The 15276-nt window shown below is 51.3% G+C and overlaps 1 protein-coding gene across 1 annotated transcript in view; it reads right to left on the bottom strand.

Moving 5' to 3' along the window:
• Window positions 1-876: 876 nt before the first annotated feature.
• The window catches only part of LOC128627558 (protein TUNAR), a 41619-nt gene continuing 27219 nt past the window's right edge, over window positions 877-15276 (bottom strand). The window contains exon 3 of the mRNA XM_053666075.1: window positions 877-3197. Within this exon, the coding sequence (XP_053522050.1) occupies window positions 3012-3197 (186 nt within the window). The 3' untranslated portion in view covers window positions 877-3011. The remainder of the gene's footprint in view (window positions 3198-15276) is intronic.

Here is a 15276-nt window from a genome sequence, read left to right on the forward strand (position 1 = left end):
GGCTGGTGTCCAGCTCCGAGGACTTGGGAAAGCCAGTTAGCCTTCTGGAGCTTTTTCCCTCGTACTGTAAAGTGGTGAGAGGGGTACAGGTCTCACAAGTTGTTGTAATGATCCCACCGGCTGTGCGGGAAATGCTGGTCCAATATATAGGCCTGGTGTCGCTCTGGTTCCCGCTGCTGTTGCCGAAGTGGGCCCAGCACACTTGGACTCCCGGGACCCAGGGCCCCCCGCAGCCTCTCCCTTCCCCTTCCCCCAAGACACCCCCAGACCCTGAGTGTGCCCAGAGCACGCTAAGTGAGCATGGGCGCAGGAGTCGTGCCGGAGCCACAGGACAGAGGGAGGCCACCAAACGGGCCGCGTCGTCTCCAGCCCTCGGATATGGACAATCCAGGAGGACCGGGGAGCCATTCGGAGCGCGGCAAAAACAGTTTTTCCCCTCAATAAATTTCAAATTAGTATTTGAGAAATCACTGGGGTTGCTACAGTCTAAATAAAATAGTCTCAGTTAAATTGAGTCACATTCTTTTACAAAAATTAAAAAAAAAATATATATATATAGACAGCCCTGGCTGGTGTAGCTCAGTGGATCAAGCTGGGGCCTGCGAACCAGAGGATTGTGATTCAATTCCCAGTCAGGGCACATGCCTGGGTTGCAGGCCAGTTCCCAGCAGGGGACGCATGAGAGGCAACCACACATTGATATTTCTCTCCCTCTCTCCTTCCCTTCCCCTCTAAAGATAAATAAATAAAATCTTTAATATATATATATATATATATATATATATATATATATATATAGACAAAGGAATGAGACGGAAGTTTAAAATACCCCATGGTTAAAAGAAGGACACCAACACTATTTTTCCATTGCACCTTTATTGTCTGCTCAGTTCACTGTTCAGAATTTTCATACAGTCACGGAATCACACAGAACCTGTTGGGTAGCCCTTCCCCCGACATTCCGTTTTATTTCTAACCAGCCTCCTCTTGTTCCTCACCCTTACTTGTATGATATTCTGCCAGTGTCTAAGGGGTTCCCAGGGGTTCTTTGTTTTTATGGGGAGAGGAGAAGAGAGGCGTGCAGAGCTGGCCTTCGGCGGAGCCATCGGGGGGCCCTTTTCTGTGACGGTCCCACGTGTCTACCTCCTCTCCTCCCAGCAGCCTCCAGGAGGCCCTCCTGGGCCCAGGAATCGGGCTGACTGAGGTTGGAGTCCTGACTCCCTACCAGGAGCCCTGCGATCCCTGGGGGGCTCTCTGAGCCCCCCCTTCTTCTACAATCTGGGACATGACTCCCTCTCACGGGTCACTGCGGGAATTCAATGACTTAAGGAATATAAAGTGCCTGGCACACAGCGCACCCTAAATTAAACGTCAGCTCCCTTCCTCCTGGTGGGGAAGACACCTGATGAACGGCTGTCAGAGCCAGGTGCTCGGGGGTGTTTGCTTTACAAAACAGCCTAGTCCCTTAAAGGAGCCCAAGAAATGACTCTCAAATAGTAGAGTTTCAGGCACCACACTTGGGTAGGGCCGGGCCTGGTGGCAGAGACCGCCAGGTATCCCTCGAATCCGACTAGGCAGGGTGCTGCCGCTTTTGCCCATGGGCAGGTCTGGCACCGGCCGCAGGAACTCTGACCCTCTTTTTAAGGCCACGCCGCTGAAGCCAGGCAGGAGCCAGGAGAACAGGGTCAGTTCGTATGTAGGTAGCCGTGCCTGCCAAAGGGCAAGGGACTGCACGTGGGTGCAAACCAGGGGCTTTAAGAAGCGCAGCAATCCTTTAGGGCAGTTCTTATGTCCCCTCTCGTGCCCTTGAAAAGTCACCCGTCCCGGGGGTGTCCTCACAGCCAAGGTGAGCTTTCCCAGTGGGAAGTCCACATGTCACTGACACCCACCTACTCTGAAAAGGATCCCAGGTGGCTGGCCAAGGAAGGGGCTGTGCACCTAACACTGAGCTTTTCTCTCATCCTGTCCATCTCTGATGGTACGTGGCCATTAAAATCAAAGTCGGATCTATGCGTGGTCACGAGAATGAAATGGGAATGCCGTTCACACGCTGACCCCCAGGTGCGGCTGCGCTCCTCCTCAGCGACCGTTCAAGCTGACCCGTCACTCAGCCTGTTCGTGCAAAATTCTCATTGAGGATACAGTGCACCTGTGCTCGCATGCCCACAGTCACTTTACATCCCCGAGAGAACAACAAGACGCTGCTCCACAGACAGTCTTACGACATGCACCAACCAAGACACCAGGGCTGGCATTATGGGAAAATGTCCTCCAGACCAAACAGAGACAGAGAGAGAAGGTCAAAGGTTCCAGGTCGCAGAAACAGGACGAGAATGACTACACAACAGAACATCTACACTGTAGGGGGCAAAGCAGATAAAACTGGAGAAAGCCCGAGGCCTCCAGGAGCGCCTCTCCAAGTGTTTGGTTCATGCTAAAAAATAGAGCACATTTATTAAAAATATATATTTATAAACCTTGATATGAACAGACACACATGTCAAGCCAATGGAAAAAAAAAAGAAAAATATGTCATCTTCCCCTGTATCAAATAGACACTTTGGATGGACGGGATGCCTGCCCACGGCCCCTGGGGTCTCTCATACTCAACACTCGTCTTGTGAAGATGAAATGCGTGTCCTGGGAGACACGCCAATGAGCCGCGTTAGTCCGCCCTGCTCCTCTTTTCGAACTCGTGATTATCTGTCAGCGATCCGGGGTGATGAATTTCTGTACCCATCTGCTCACTGACGGCGTCAAAGGCTGGTCTTCCGAGTGCTCCTCCAGGGCCCCTGCCAAAGACGTTGAGTTCCTTGGTGTGTGAATGAGTTTTGTTGGATTCATTGTGCTTTAGTGTCTGCTCCTTGCAGCAGGATCGGTTTAGTTTTGTGATCTTTTATAAAGTTCGAAGGTGCATTGGACTGAGCAGTGTGTGTAGGTCGAGCCTGCTTGTTCACACAATGTCTGGTCACTGACTGGCCGACACACAGCTTTTGGCCATCCCGAGCCATTCACAGAGTGGTGTATATGTAGACAAAGATGATAACGATTAGGTTCAGGATGGTTCCGATAATCCCCAGCATCGCCAAGACACTCTCCTCTTTACTCTCCTTCTCTTGGCCTCCTCTGTCCTCATCATTTCCGCTCGTGATTACCATCTTGGTTGCAAATGTCTTTATCTTCCTCCCCAGGCTAACCTGTAATTAGAAAGAGGCAGCGTAAAGATCATTTCTAAGCAACCACTCCACAGCTGGGCAGCTCTAGTGGGTGGTGTTTTCATGCCAAGGGACCAGGTCATGAGTGGAAGGAAAAACCACCCAGGGATCCAATCTTGGGACACACTGCTCTTGGTTGTGGAGAAAGAGCAGAACCTGGCTTATCAATTTTAAGGCCGAACGGTCCTGGCAGAGGCGTAAAGAGATCGGCCCAGGAATCTAGCTGGGGCGCCACCCACTCCACTGAGCTTGTTTATCCCTTTTCCTTGAATCGGAAACAAAGACAGCTGCATGGCAGTCAGACTAAAACACGTGTGCTCTCCCACCAGCAGCAAGGATCTTACACACAGCATGGACTGGCTCACACGCAGGCAACATGCCGTCTCATATGTGCACGAAGCATGTAAGAGGGCATCACGGTGGCATCTGTTCTGGGTGTTGGCTCTGACATGGGCAGGGCTAGACAGGACCCACACAAGGCCATTTACTGAGACCAGATAGGACCATGGGGGTGGAGGAGAGCACCACAGATTGACAGACATTGCTGAGCTCATTCTGGAGAGACCCTAGGTTTTGCCTAGAAAAACGAAGTGCATGTTTTACAATTGGGCTGGGCACCTGCTCTCCTAGACATAGGTCCTAGAAACCCTGCACCTGTGCACCTGCAGACATGGGCAGGATGCTTCTACAAGCTCTGTTTGTGACAGCAGAGGACTGGAGGGTACCCAATGTGCACCAAGAGGAGGACAGACGGACACGTGGTGGTCCACACCATGAACTCGCCCAACGATGGAATATAACACAGCGGTGAAGCAAACAGACTATTTTACTGCTGAGGAGCAGTGGCCGTGGCTCCAGCCTGAGGCCATTATCCTGCCATGACCATTCCTGTCCACATTCGCTGACAAACGGACCTATGCACTGCCCACCCCCAAGCTTCACAGGACTTTATTTTTAATATTGTTTTATTTCATTGATTATGCCTTTACATTTGTTCTGTTTCCCCTCCTCCATTCCCCTCCACCCTGCACACCCCTTCCCCACCATTCCCCCCCTTTAGTTCATGAACACGTGTCTCAAGTTCTTTGGATTCTATATTTCCCATACTATTCTTGCCCTCCCCCTATCTATTTTCTACCTACTGTCTATACTACTTATTTTCTGTACCTTCTCCCCCCTTCTCCTCCTCCCACTCCCCTGTTGCTAACCCTCCATGTGATCTTCATTTCTATGGTTCTGCTCCTGATCTAGCTGTCCTCTTAATTTGCTTTTGTTTTAGGTGTGGTTGTTAATAACTGTGAGTTTGCTGTCCTCTCACTGTTCATCTTTTTTATCTTCTTTTTCTTAGGTAAGTCCCTTTAACATTTCATATAATAAGGGCTTGGTGATGATGAAATCCTTGAATTTGATCTTATCTGAGAAGCACTTTATCTGTCCTTCCATTCTAAATGAAAAGGGGAAGTTCTCTTTTATTATTTGTTCAAAAGAGGTTTCCACTCGTAACTGTTCTTCTTCCCCTTCTGGTACCCCTATAATTCGGATGTTGGAGCGTTTAAAGATGTCCTGGAGGTTCCTAAGCCTGTCCTCATTTTTTCGAATTCTTGTTTCTTCATATTTTTCTGTTTGGTCATTTTTTCCTTCCTTCTGGTCTGCTCCCTTGATTTGAGTCCCAGTTTCCTTTTCATCACTATTGTTTTCCTGTGCATTACCATTCATTTCAATTAGTTTAGCCTTCATATATTCCTCTAATTTGTGACTAAAATCAACTAGTTCTGTGAGCACCCTGAAATAGACTTCCAGGAAATCCAGGAAGCTCAGAGAGTCCCAAAGAAGTTGGACCCAAGAAGGAACACACCAAGGCACATCATAATTACATTAGCCAAGATTAAAATGACAGGAGAGAATCCTAGAAGCAGCAAGAGATAAGGGGTGTCACCTACAAAGGAGTTCCCATCAGACTGTCAGCAGATTTCTCAAAAGGACTTTTTTTTAACATACAGTACAGTCGAAAAGTTTTCACAGTGAGCCCCCCCACACACATTCACGATCTAAATTCCACAATTAACATGCTAAATAACCATCCTTTTTTAAGATCAGATCTCTGTCCATCTTCTGTCTTGGGTACACTTCAAGGTAAACTGCAAATGTTATTACTTCCTAAATACTGCAGCATGCACAGAAGGTTCAACTAGGGTTCTATGCAGGTGTGCAGTTTTTTTGTTTTGAAGTACAATTTATATGGGTGCAATCTCCTGCAGGCTACATGCCCCCAGGAGAGGAACGACTAGGGTGTGGAACACACACGAGTTCGGCTTTTGCAGATTCTGCTAAATGGGTTTTTGAGTGGTTGTGTCTACCTCCGTGTCTGTGAGTACTGGGTCGCCTCCCTCTCTTATTTTGGCGACTCCATGGTCCAGTGTTCTCGGAAAGTCACAAAAAAGAGTAAGTGCTTTAGAAATCCACTCCCTCCTCCACTCTGGACAGATGCTATCTCTTTAATGGGTCTCTCGTTTCTTGTTTTCTTTCCTTCACTAGGCTTCAAGCCCTGAGAGGGCCAACTTCGGAATCTCACTTCCAATCCGAGAGCAGCATCTGCAATGGACTAGGCGCTCGGGGAAGGTGCGCAGAAGAAATGGACTGCAGAGGGAATCTGGCATCTCCCTGCTCCGCAGGGCTGGGAACAGATGACCAAGTTCGGTCTAAAGAGACACAATTAGTGCTGCCCTTAAAACACCCAAGCCCGTCATCGCAGTCACTCAAGCAAAACAAAGTGCTTGTCACGGAGGCAGCTTGGTTTCAAGGCTTAATGAGCCTCTTCTTGCAGTTAACCCCAGATAACGCGGGCTCAGAAGGAAATGCAAGGGAATGAGCAGGCCTCCTGGACTCACAAACGAGCTGCATTCCAAAAGTGTGTTTCTAAGGTGCTTGAGTCAACTTGAACTTCTCCAGAGAAACTGGTGGCCACTGAATATCAAAGGAGCTACCGAGGGCTTCCAGGGACAGATGTGGTTGGAACACAGTTGTGTTTGGAAAAAGTGGTGTGGCCAGGGTGTGGAGGATGAAGAGTGGAGAGGAGGAGAAAAGAGGCTGGGAGATCAGCGTGGAAACCAGAGCAGTAACCAGAGCAGGAGGGGAAAACGGAACCACAATAAAACAAAACAGCAGAGGCTGGGCAGGCAATGGCAGATGTGCAGCCCGCTGCACAGGTGCGCTGCCCAGGTGCGCTGCACTCGCTCCGTCCCTCCCTCCCTCGCTCCTCCCTGCCAGGGGCTGGCTGGAGAAGGGGGTGGGGAGTGACGGCTGGTTGGTGAAGGTGTTTCTTCAAGGGTGGTAAAAACTTTCTAAACTTAGATTTCGGTAATGGTTGCGCAACTCTGTGAATATACAAATCCACTTTAAATAAGTGGATTTTGTTGGTTTGTGGATTGTACCACAATAAAGATATTTACTTAAAAGAGGTAGGCTTTGTAATACTTTCCGAAATACAAAGTGAAATAAATCTAACAAAAGTGAGCAGAATCTTTATAAAGATCAGAAAACTTTACTAACAGACATAAAAGTAAGACCTCTGTAGAAAGGGAGAAATACCATCTTCATGGAATGCAAGCTTCAATACCTCAGAAACATCAGTCCTACCTATGGTGATCTACAGGTTCACTGCTGTCCCAGTCACAATTTCTACAGGCTAATTCTGAATTGGGTGTCAGGGGGTCAAAAGAATGGCAATGGTGGGGGACTCAACTTTGGGTGCTGAGCATACACCGCAAAATACAGATGATGTGTTACACAGCCATGCACCTGAAACGTATGTGCTGTTTATTAACCAGTGTTACCCCCACTACACTGAATACAAAATACAAATTAAGGTAAAATTAAAATGTACATCAAGGTGCAAAGGAGTAATAACAGCCAAGATATTTACTGAAGAAGAACAAGGCAGGGACTTGCCTTGTAAGACATTGAGAGTCATCATCCAGCTTCAGAAACAAAACCTTAGATGACTCAGTCAACAGAACAGACACAGAGAGCCCCCCACAGGGACACGGACGTCAATGTGGGGCGGGCCCTCTGGAGAAACAGTGCTGCAAGAACTGGGTCCGTGTGAAAACTTAGTGGAACCCAACCAGCATTTCATCAATTCCAGGTGGGCTGTACATGACCATGGAAAGGAAAACGTAAGGACTTTTAGAAGACAATGTAAATGAATATTTTTATAATGTTGGGGTAGAGGGTACCTTAATAAGACATAAAAGCTCAAACTCTAAGGGAACATTAATAATGTTAATAACACTAAGCTATATCTCTTTTTATAAAAATATTTTAAAAACTGAAGAGTTTGGCCAGAAACTGGTAGATTGCATACACACACACACACACACACACACACACACACACATTCATTCATTCATTAATCATGCAATCATGTTAGTATCAAGTCAATAAGAAAATAAATTTCTGGTAGAAAACTGGGCAAACACTATGCCCACGATCCTCTCAGAACAGTAAAAACCCAGGAAGAGGGGAAAGCTCAGTGATCAGAGAAAAACACAACGTGTCTGATCGGCAAGACCTAAACAATTCCACAAAACCAGCAAACGCTGACAAAGCTTGTGAAGCCACAGGGACTCAGGTCACAGTTGAAGGACCACAACTTGGTTACCGTCACTTTGGAAAATAGGATGACACCCTCCTGCAAAGCTGAGCACGCTCAGACCCTGGCGACCCACCACCACCGCCGGCTACAAGCCCTAAACACACCTGCACTTATGCGGGTTCAGGCTGGGTAGTGGGTACGTGGGTGCTTGTCCTCTGTATGTTACATAGGAAATGTAACATATTTCTGTTGTCTATCCAATAATTAATTAATCAGTTAATGAGTTAACCATTATTCCGACTGGTGGTTTCCTTTGCTGTGCAGGGGCTTTCGCTGTCCCAGGGCCCATACCCTTCTGTTGGTATCAGTGTCTTGATTTCCTCCGAAAATTACTCGGCCCCATGGACGCTGTCAATCAAGGCATCAAGGGGTGGACCTGGGTGGCAGCTAAGCCCATCAGATGCTCTCTCCTGAGCTGTCTGGGGTGGGAGTGGGGTGATGGGCAGTAAACGCCGGTGTGCGCTGGCCGTGGTGCTGAAGTGAGATTAACTGCCGCCGTCCAGATTTCTGCCCCTTCTAAAGCCCAAGTCACCATTTCCTTCTACCCCACAGGCTACCCCATGTCCCTACAAAAACGGTGCATTTTGTGTAAGGCGGTCAGAACCTATTTCTCATCAATATCTGCTCCTTGCAAGCAAAGAACCTTTATTCGAACAGAAGGGGTATTCAAGACTCTTTCCTTTGCTTCCTCATTTGACCTCTGAGTCCCTCCAGAGGAGCTCCACTTTGCTTCATTTGACCTCTGAATCCCCCCTGAAAAGACCCTCCAGCCTCATGAACACCTCCCATCCGTCACTCTGCAACCTGTCACCTGTGAGGACAGCTTTATGCTACCAGCCAACAGCCGTGGCAGGAAAGGTCTCCTCTGCTTTAAAACAAAGTGTCCTCACTATGGCTTGCACCCACCGCCACCGCTTCTGTAACCAGGAACTGAATGAGCCCCTTCATCCTCTGTGAGGCAATGCCTCAGTTGAAAATCTGATGCTCAGCGAGAAGAAATTGGCAACGCTGGCCTCCAATGCCCCCAGGGTCCAGCTGTGGCTCTGTGGTCTACCAGCTGTGTGACCTGGGCAGGCGGCTTCTTCTCTCTGAGACTCAGTTTCCTCACTTGTAACGTGGGGGTGATACTGAGCTTGTAGGATTAAAAGTACTGGCTGTGTGTTATCTACCTCAATGACTCACAGCCACTACGATTAGATGATGATGATGATGACGACGACGATGATGACTGAGGCTCATTATCAAGGCCCCATGAGCCCACTTTTCTCCACCTAAGCACCCATTCCTTATTGTCTCTTAGGCCCCTCCTACACAGGGCCCCACTCCTGAAAAGGGTCCCCCTCAAATCACAGTATACCTGAGGAAAAGGTTGCTCCAAGCAAGTCTTCCCCAGCCCAAATGGGGCAGGGCTGTGAGAGCCCCCTCCCCGACCCCGGTTCTGATGAAGCACACTCTCTAGAGCCACTGAGAACCACAGCACCCTTGGGGCCGCCACACTGTGTTGCAGATTCGAGATGCTGCCAGGCCGCCTTGCCCCCTTCTCATCAGGGGGACGGAGTGTGCTGAACCCAAGGACAGGACTGTATATTCAGGTCAAATCAGCTGGCTGACTTCTGCTCAGTCCCAGGTTCAGAGAACCCACAGCCTGAATGTGCACACACTCCCCACTGCTGTCCAGGTGACCCGCTTACCAACTTTTGACCAGCTTTCCAGGTTAACGCTAGCTCGTTAATCAGCACTCTTCCAACACCATCATTCTGTTGCTTGCCTCCTCCTCCTGCCCACACCTCTGTCATTTTTTTTGTTATGAAGTCTTTTTTTAAATTTATTTATCTTTTAGAAGGGAAGGGAAGGGAAGGAGAGAGGGAGAGAAATATCAATGTATGGTTGCTTCTCGTGCATTCCCTGCTGGGAACTGGCCTGCAACCCAGGCATGTGCCCTGGATGGAAATCGAACAGCGATCTTTTGGTTCGCAGGCCCGCGTTCAATCCACTGAGCTACACCAGCCAGGCACAGCTCTGTCTTTTCTACAAGGTGCCATCAGGTCCAGCTAGGACTTCTAGGTCTGCTGGACAGTGACCTTGCCACAGAAGGACATGGTGGAGAGACGCCTAGTCTCAGGGACCCTCACTGGGTCCTGGTGCTCTCTGCCCCCCACTCACTTGCCGAGTGTCCTCTTTGCTACTCCTCCACCCCAATGTCTCCGAGCCACTGACCAAGAGTCAGAAATCTCCCTCCAACAAGCCATTCGGCAAGTGATCAATAATAATCAGGGAATGAAAAATCACTGGGTTAGGACCCACTGAGTCACTGCAAGCAGTTAAGGATGATGGGGACAAAGTGACATGAAGGAAGATGCCCCCACTCTGACAAGAGGAGACAGCACAACATATTAAAATTCAGGCCCACTCAGGGGTGCAAATAATATTTTCAAAGCCTTGCTTGTTCAGGGAAAAAAAGTGCCTGGGGAGGACATTCAGAGATTTTCTGTAATGTCCTCGGTTACGTTATTTTACTTTTATCACGTTCGAAGCGCACATACATGGGAATGAAACTAGAAAGACTCCAAGTGCTCCTGCCTTCCTAAAATCCTGGGAGGACCTCCCCACTCAGGGGGTGAGAACAAAGCCTTCGGTGCCAGCTGTGCCAGGGGCATCTTGAGACAGTGTCTGTGTGGCAGAGAGGCTGGGGTCCAAGACGGAAAAGGGCCATTGCTCCGCGTGGGAATGGCACACAGCGACAGTCTCTCTGCCGCACAACAAGGCTGTTTAGGCTGCACGAAGTCGGCTTCGGTGTCATTTAATTCCAGCAGAAACTTGTTTTTCTCCATAACACCAGACTTGGAACTAAACCCGGGCTACTACTGATAGGCAGAAAGGTACCACACGGTCCAGACAAGGGGGAGGGACCACTGCACCCAAAACCTTCCCATGACTCGCTGACTGCGTTCTCGGGAATGGCTCTGGCTCCTTGTGATTCCAAGGGCTTCTCCGTCTCGAGAACGCTTCTGTGTTTGGGTGAAAAGGGTTCATTCTGACCTCACTTATGAGGATGAAGCCTGGAAACTCAGAAACGCCAGGTGACACGTGGAGGAGATGCTGAGGGAGCAGCAACTTCTCCCTGGAGCAGACACCCTGCTGGTCCTCGAAAACCCAGCACACCCTAGAGACCCCGAGCGAAGAAGCCCAGGCTTCCAGGGAACACCCTGCCTGAGCGAGCACCCACACTGAGCGGAGTCCCGTGCTCAGCACTGAGAAGACCGTCAGTCCCCAGGGACCTCGTGGCCCAGTAAAGGGAAAACACAAACAGGTCACTGTGGTCATGTGAGCCCAGAGCATTGTGGGAGTCCCCCCCTGCCCGGGAGGCCACACAGGCAGCTGTCCCTGGAGGATGGGGAAGGGGAGGATCTAAGCTGGGACCTCAAGGGCTAGCAGGACCAGCACGGCTGATGCTGACCGAAGAAGGGCACCCGAATTGGGTGACAGGCACAGAGGCCATGACTGTGCAGAGGGCTGCTGCAGGCCTGGGCCATGAAGTTGCGCGGTGGGTGTGGTAGGAGCCGAGGCCGCAGAGGCTCACGGACGCTGTGCAGAAGAGTTCTGGAATTTACTCCTGTTTATTCTGTAGATGCCATGGGTACGCCGATGTTCGTTTCCTACTTATTTTCCCAACCGTACAGGCATCCTGTTTATACTCTTTGATATGCATGAGATATACTTCATCATACATTAAAAAACCCCACTGAGCTCCTCACACCAGACCGTAGTAAGTAACCATCGGTAGCTTTCTCTCCAAGATGGATGTTTGAACTGGGTGCCCTCAGCTCTGTGCCAATCCACAGGGAGGCCTCAGGAAGCCGCGGGAGGGCTTCTCTGCAGTGAAGGGCACCTTGCACCCAGGGAGGTCCTTGGCAGAGGCTGGGCAAGAGTTCCCTCAGGGCCCAACTGCCCCACACATGCTCATGCCCAGCCCAGCCCGGGGGCCACAGAACAGCCCAGCCCTCACTGGGAGACTGTTGAAGGGAGACAGAGCCGGGACATGCCGGTAACTGGGACTCACTCCTGGGAGTTCCCAAGAGCCTCTGAAGAGAGGATGCTGGAAAAGCACTTAGCCTGATCGCCAAACACTCACAGTTGTCATGACGAATAACAAGTGGAGCGCTGTCTCTCACTAATCATCAACAGGTGCTGGCTGCAGCTCTGCGCACAGCGCCAGTCCCGACGTGGCCAGTAGCTGCCTCTCCAGCTACAGAGACGATCACAGCAGCTAATTGGTGAGGACGTCCAAGCACTGCAGCATCGGCCAGCAACCACTTGGGTAATATTTATTGAGCACCTACTATATGACTGGTCCTAGTGGAGAATACTGGGATATGGCAGCAGCAGCAGAGACAAAAACAAAAAGTGCTACTCCCATTTTAGAGACAAGGAACTGAGACACAAAATAGTCACCGAGCACCTACAGTGTACCGGGCACCATTGCAGGTACCAGGGACAGAGCGGTGAATAGAACCAAGGACTCATCAAAAACTGCATCAGGATTTAACCCAGCGGCCGGTTCCACTCCCTGACATCGCCCGTCTCCTGCCTCCCCACACAGCCCCCTGCCCCACGCTCTCCGACCCCAGTGCCTTTGCTCACACTCTCTTCTGGGCTTCGACAGCTGCTGCGCATCCTTCCAGGCTCTGCTTGTTTGGCAGCATCTCCAGAGACCACCTCTTGAGGTCAGAGGCCTGCTGCAGACCACACCTAGGTATCTTCTTCCCTATTCTGTAAATATTCCTTTGCCTGGGCCCTTCCCCACTGAAGTATGAGCTCCTTAGGCGGCATAGGCCTGGTCAGATTCATGTCCATGTCCCCCAGACCCTGTGCTGGGCCTGGAGCACCAGAGGCACTCAGGGCACTGAGTGAGTGAGTGAGTGAGTGATGAAACTCACGAGAGCCAGCGGGGGGCGGGGGGAAGCAGAAGTCCTGGCCAGCCGCTGGACCAGTGATAGGAGCGGCTCAGCTGGCCCCACCTAGCTGGACCTCGCTGTATAGAGGCAGGCAGAACTGTGTCAGACATGCATGCCATTTTTCTTGACTATCTGAGCAGGAGTCAGCCAGGGTGGGCTGGTTGGGCCAGTTTGTGTGTGATGGGGAGCAATGCACAGTGGGGACAGAGAGGGGTCATCCACCCCAGGGCAGGTCCAAGAGTCCACTCCTCCTGCTCCAGCAGCTCCTGGAATCTTCCTTCTCTTGTCCACCACCATCTACAAACACTGACCCTTCTAAGGGTTGTGCACACAGCACTGAAGAGACTGGCACCCACCCCGTGCCCTCCTCCCACCTGGGGGAGCGCCGGGGCAGTCTCCCTGCGCTCGGCCTGGACAGCATGGACCCACGTGCTAAAGGCTGTTGGCAGACTCGCTCACTGTCTCTCCCACCTTGAAGTCTGATGAAAAGGAGGCGTCGTTTACTGAGTGTGGAATAAGAAAAGCTTAAAAGCTGATAGAGAAAAAACAGCTCCTTGTACCAACACTTAAGAGTAAATTCATCGGTCTTCCCTCTGATCGGATGAGAGCACGTTTCTGAGTGGTGGGAAAAATTAATCATGCCAGCCCAGCCTTCCCTGAGGAACACACGTCCCCAGTAGCCCTGTGTCCCAGCTGCTGGAACGGGCAGTGGGAATGCCCGCAGGCCCGGGGCACAGCCCTCCGCCCCCACCAGCACCGTGTCCCACCTGCCAGCTGCTTCTGCGGGGCTGTGCACCTGCCAGTACACCTGCCCCCAACCCCCAGGACCAGCGGGAGGGAGTGAGGGAGGGAGCCTGGGACTTTTAAGAGCTGGACTTGGGTTTGGGCTTGGCCCCCAGTGGGTCGTGTGGCCTTAAACGCATCCCCCTCCCTCCCCAGTCTGGGTCTGTAACTGACTCACCACGGACGCCAACCCCCCGATGCTCAACAGGAAACAGAAGTTGCCCCACAGCTGAGGGCAGAGCTGACTGCAGGGAGGCTGGGCCGCACTGACAACACCGGGAGCACGTACACTCCGACCCCGCGACACCCTCCTCGGACTGTCCTCAGGAGAGAGCCTCCAGCTCTCGTACACACGTGCACGCCTGTTCACTGCAGCATCCCCTGTAAGTGCAAAACCAAGGGAAGCAACCCGAAGGCCCAGACCGCGGAGGGGGGGCTGAACAGGCTCCAGCACAGACACAACGGGGGCGGGGGGGGGAGGGTGTGATGTGGCTGCAAAGAAGGAAGCGGAAGAGCGTGAGGGGCTGGTTTGGGGGGACTTCCAGGACACACTGAGAAAGTAGAGAAGTGACGAGTGAAGAGTTCGCTCGTGAGCGTTAAAGAACCCAACAGTTCACGTAAGAAAGGGGCCATGAAATACATAATCCCCTCGTCGGGTGCCAAAGGAACACGGAGAGACTGGGTGAGAAATTACAGGGCCTGGGAACCTGGGGGAGGTGAGCAGAGAGAGGAAGGGACAGGGGACCAGGACGAGGAGGGAGTGACACAGCTCTGAGTCCCTCTTTTGGTCCAAATCTGGCTTAGAAGCTTTGTAATGACCTTCATATACCCACAAAAATATGAGTCAACCCAACCCTGGGTGGAAGATAACGAGTAACAAATGCACCAAAGTATTACAAGCAGCATAACCACACAGAGGGGGCGGGAAAGAACAGGCCTGGCCTAAAGGGCTCTGGAAAACAGATTTTGGCCGGGTGGCCTAAGTCTGGGACAAAAGGCTGTACCGAGAGGCTGGCATCTGCTCTGCACAGGTGTCTGTCACAGGCGGAATGAGCTGAAGGACCCGCGGTTGATGGTTCTTCCGTCCGTCACCTGTGCTCCATGTGTGGGAACAATGTGGGGGGAGGGGTTCACTGTAGGATCCTCGTCCCTCGGTTCTGAGTTCTCACAGATCCATGAACCCACAGGGACTCTGAGAGTGGAGTCTGGTTGTCCTTCTCCGGATGATCCTGCTGGGCTATGCCATCACCTCACATCCTGGCAGCCCAGTGACCTGGGACACATGGAGAGCAATCAGCAGGGACCCCGGGTTACCGAGCACATTCTAGGGACCAGGCAGAGTCCTGAGCTCTTCATATCCCTGACAGTCTTCATTCTCCCGACAGCCAAACGGGGAGGGGTTCCCACCACATTCGTAAATGAGCAAAGTGGGGCCAAGTGAGAAGAAGGGACATCGATGGCGGGTCCCACAGCCGGCAGGGTAAGAGAGCCAGGACTCGGACCCACAGGTCAGGCCCCACGCTCCCCAGTACCCCTTCCACTGCACCTTGGCAAGCAGCCACCAACCTCCCTCCTCTCCCCTCTCAGCTTCTGTTTCCTCGTCTACCCAACAGAGAGGTAACGCCCCGGAGAGACGCTGTAAACGAAGTCAGTGCACATCCTCAGCACA

This window comes from Artibeus jamaicensis, unplaced genomic scaffold (genome assembly GCF_021234435.1).
Source record: "Artibeus jamaicensis isolate MK-2021 breed Jamaican fruit bat unplaced genomic scaffold, CSHL_Jam_final contig_444, whole genome shotgun sequence".
Classification (NCBI taxonomy): Eukaryota; Metazoa; Chordata; class Mammalia; order Chiroptera; family Phyllostomidae; genus Artibeus; species Artibeus jamaicensis.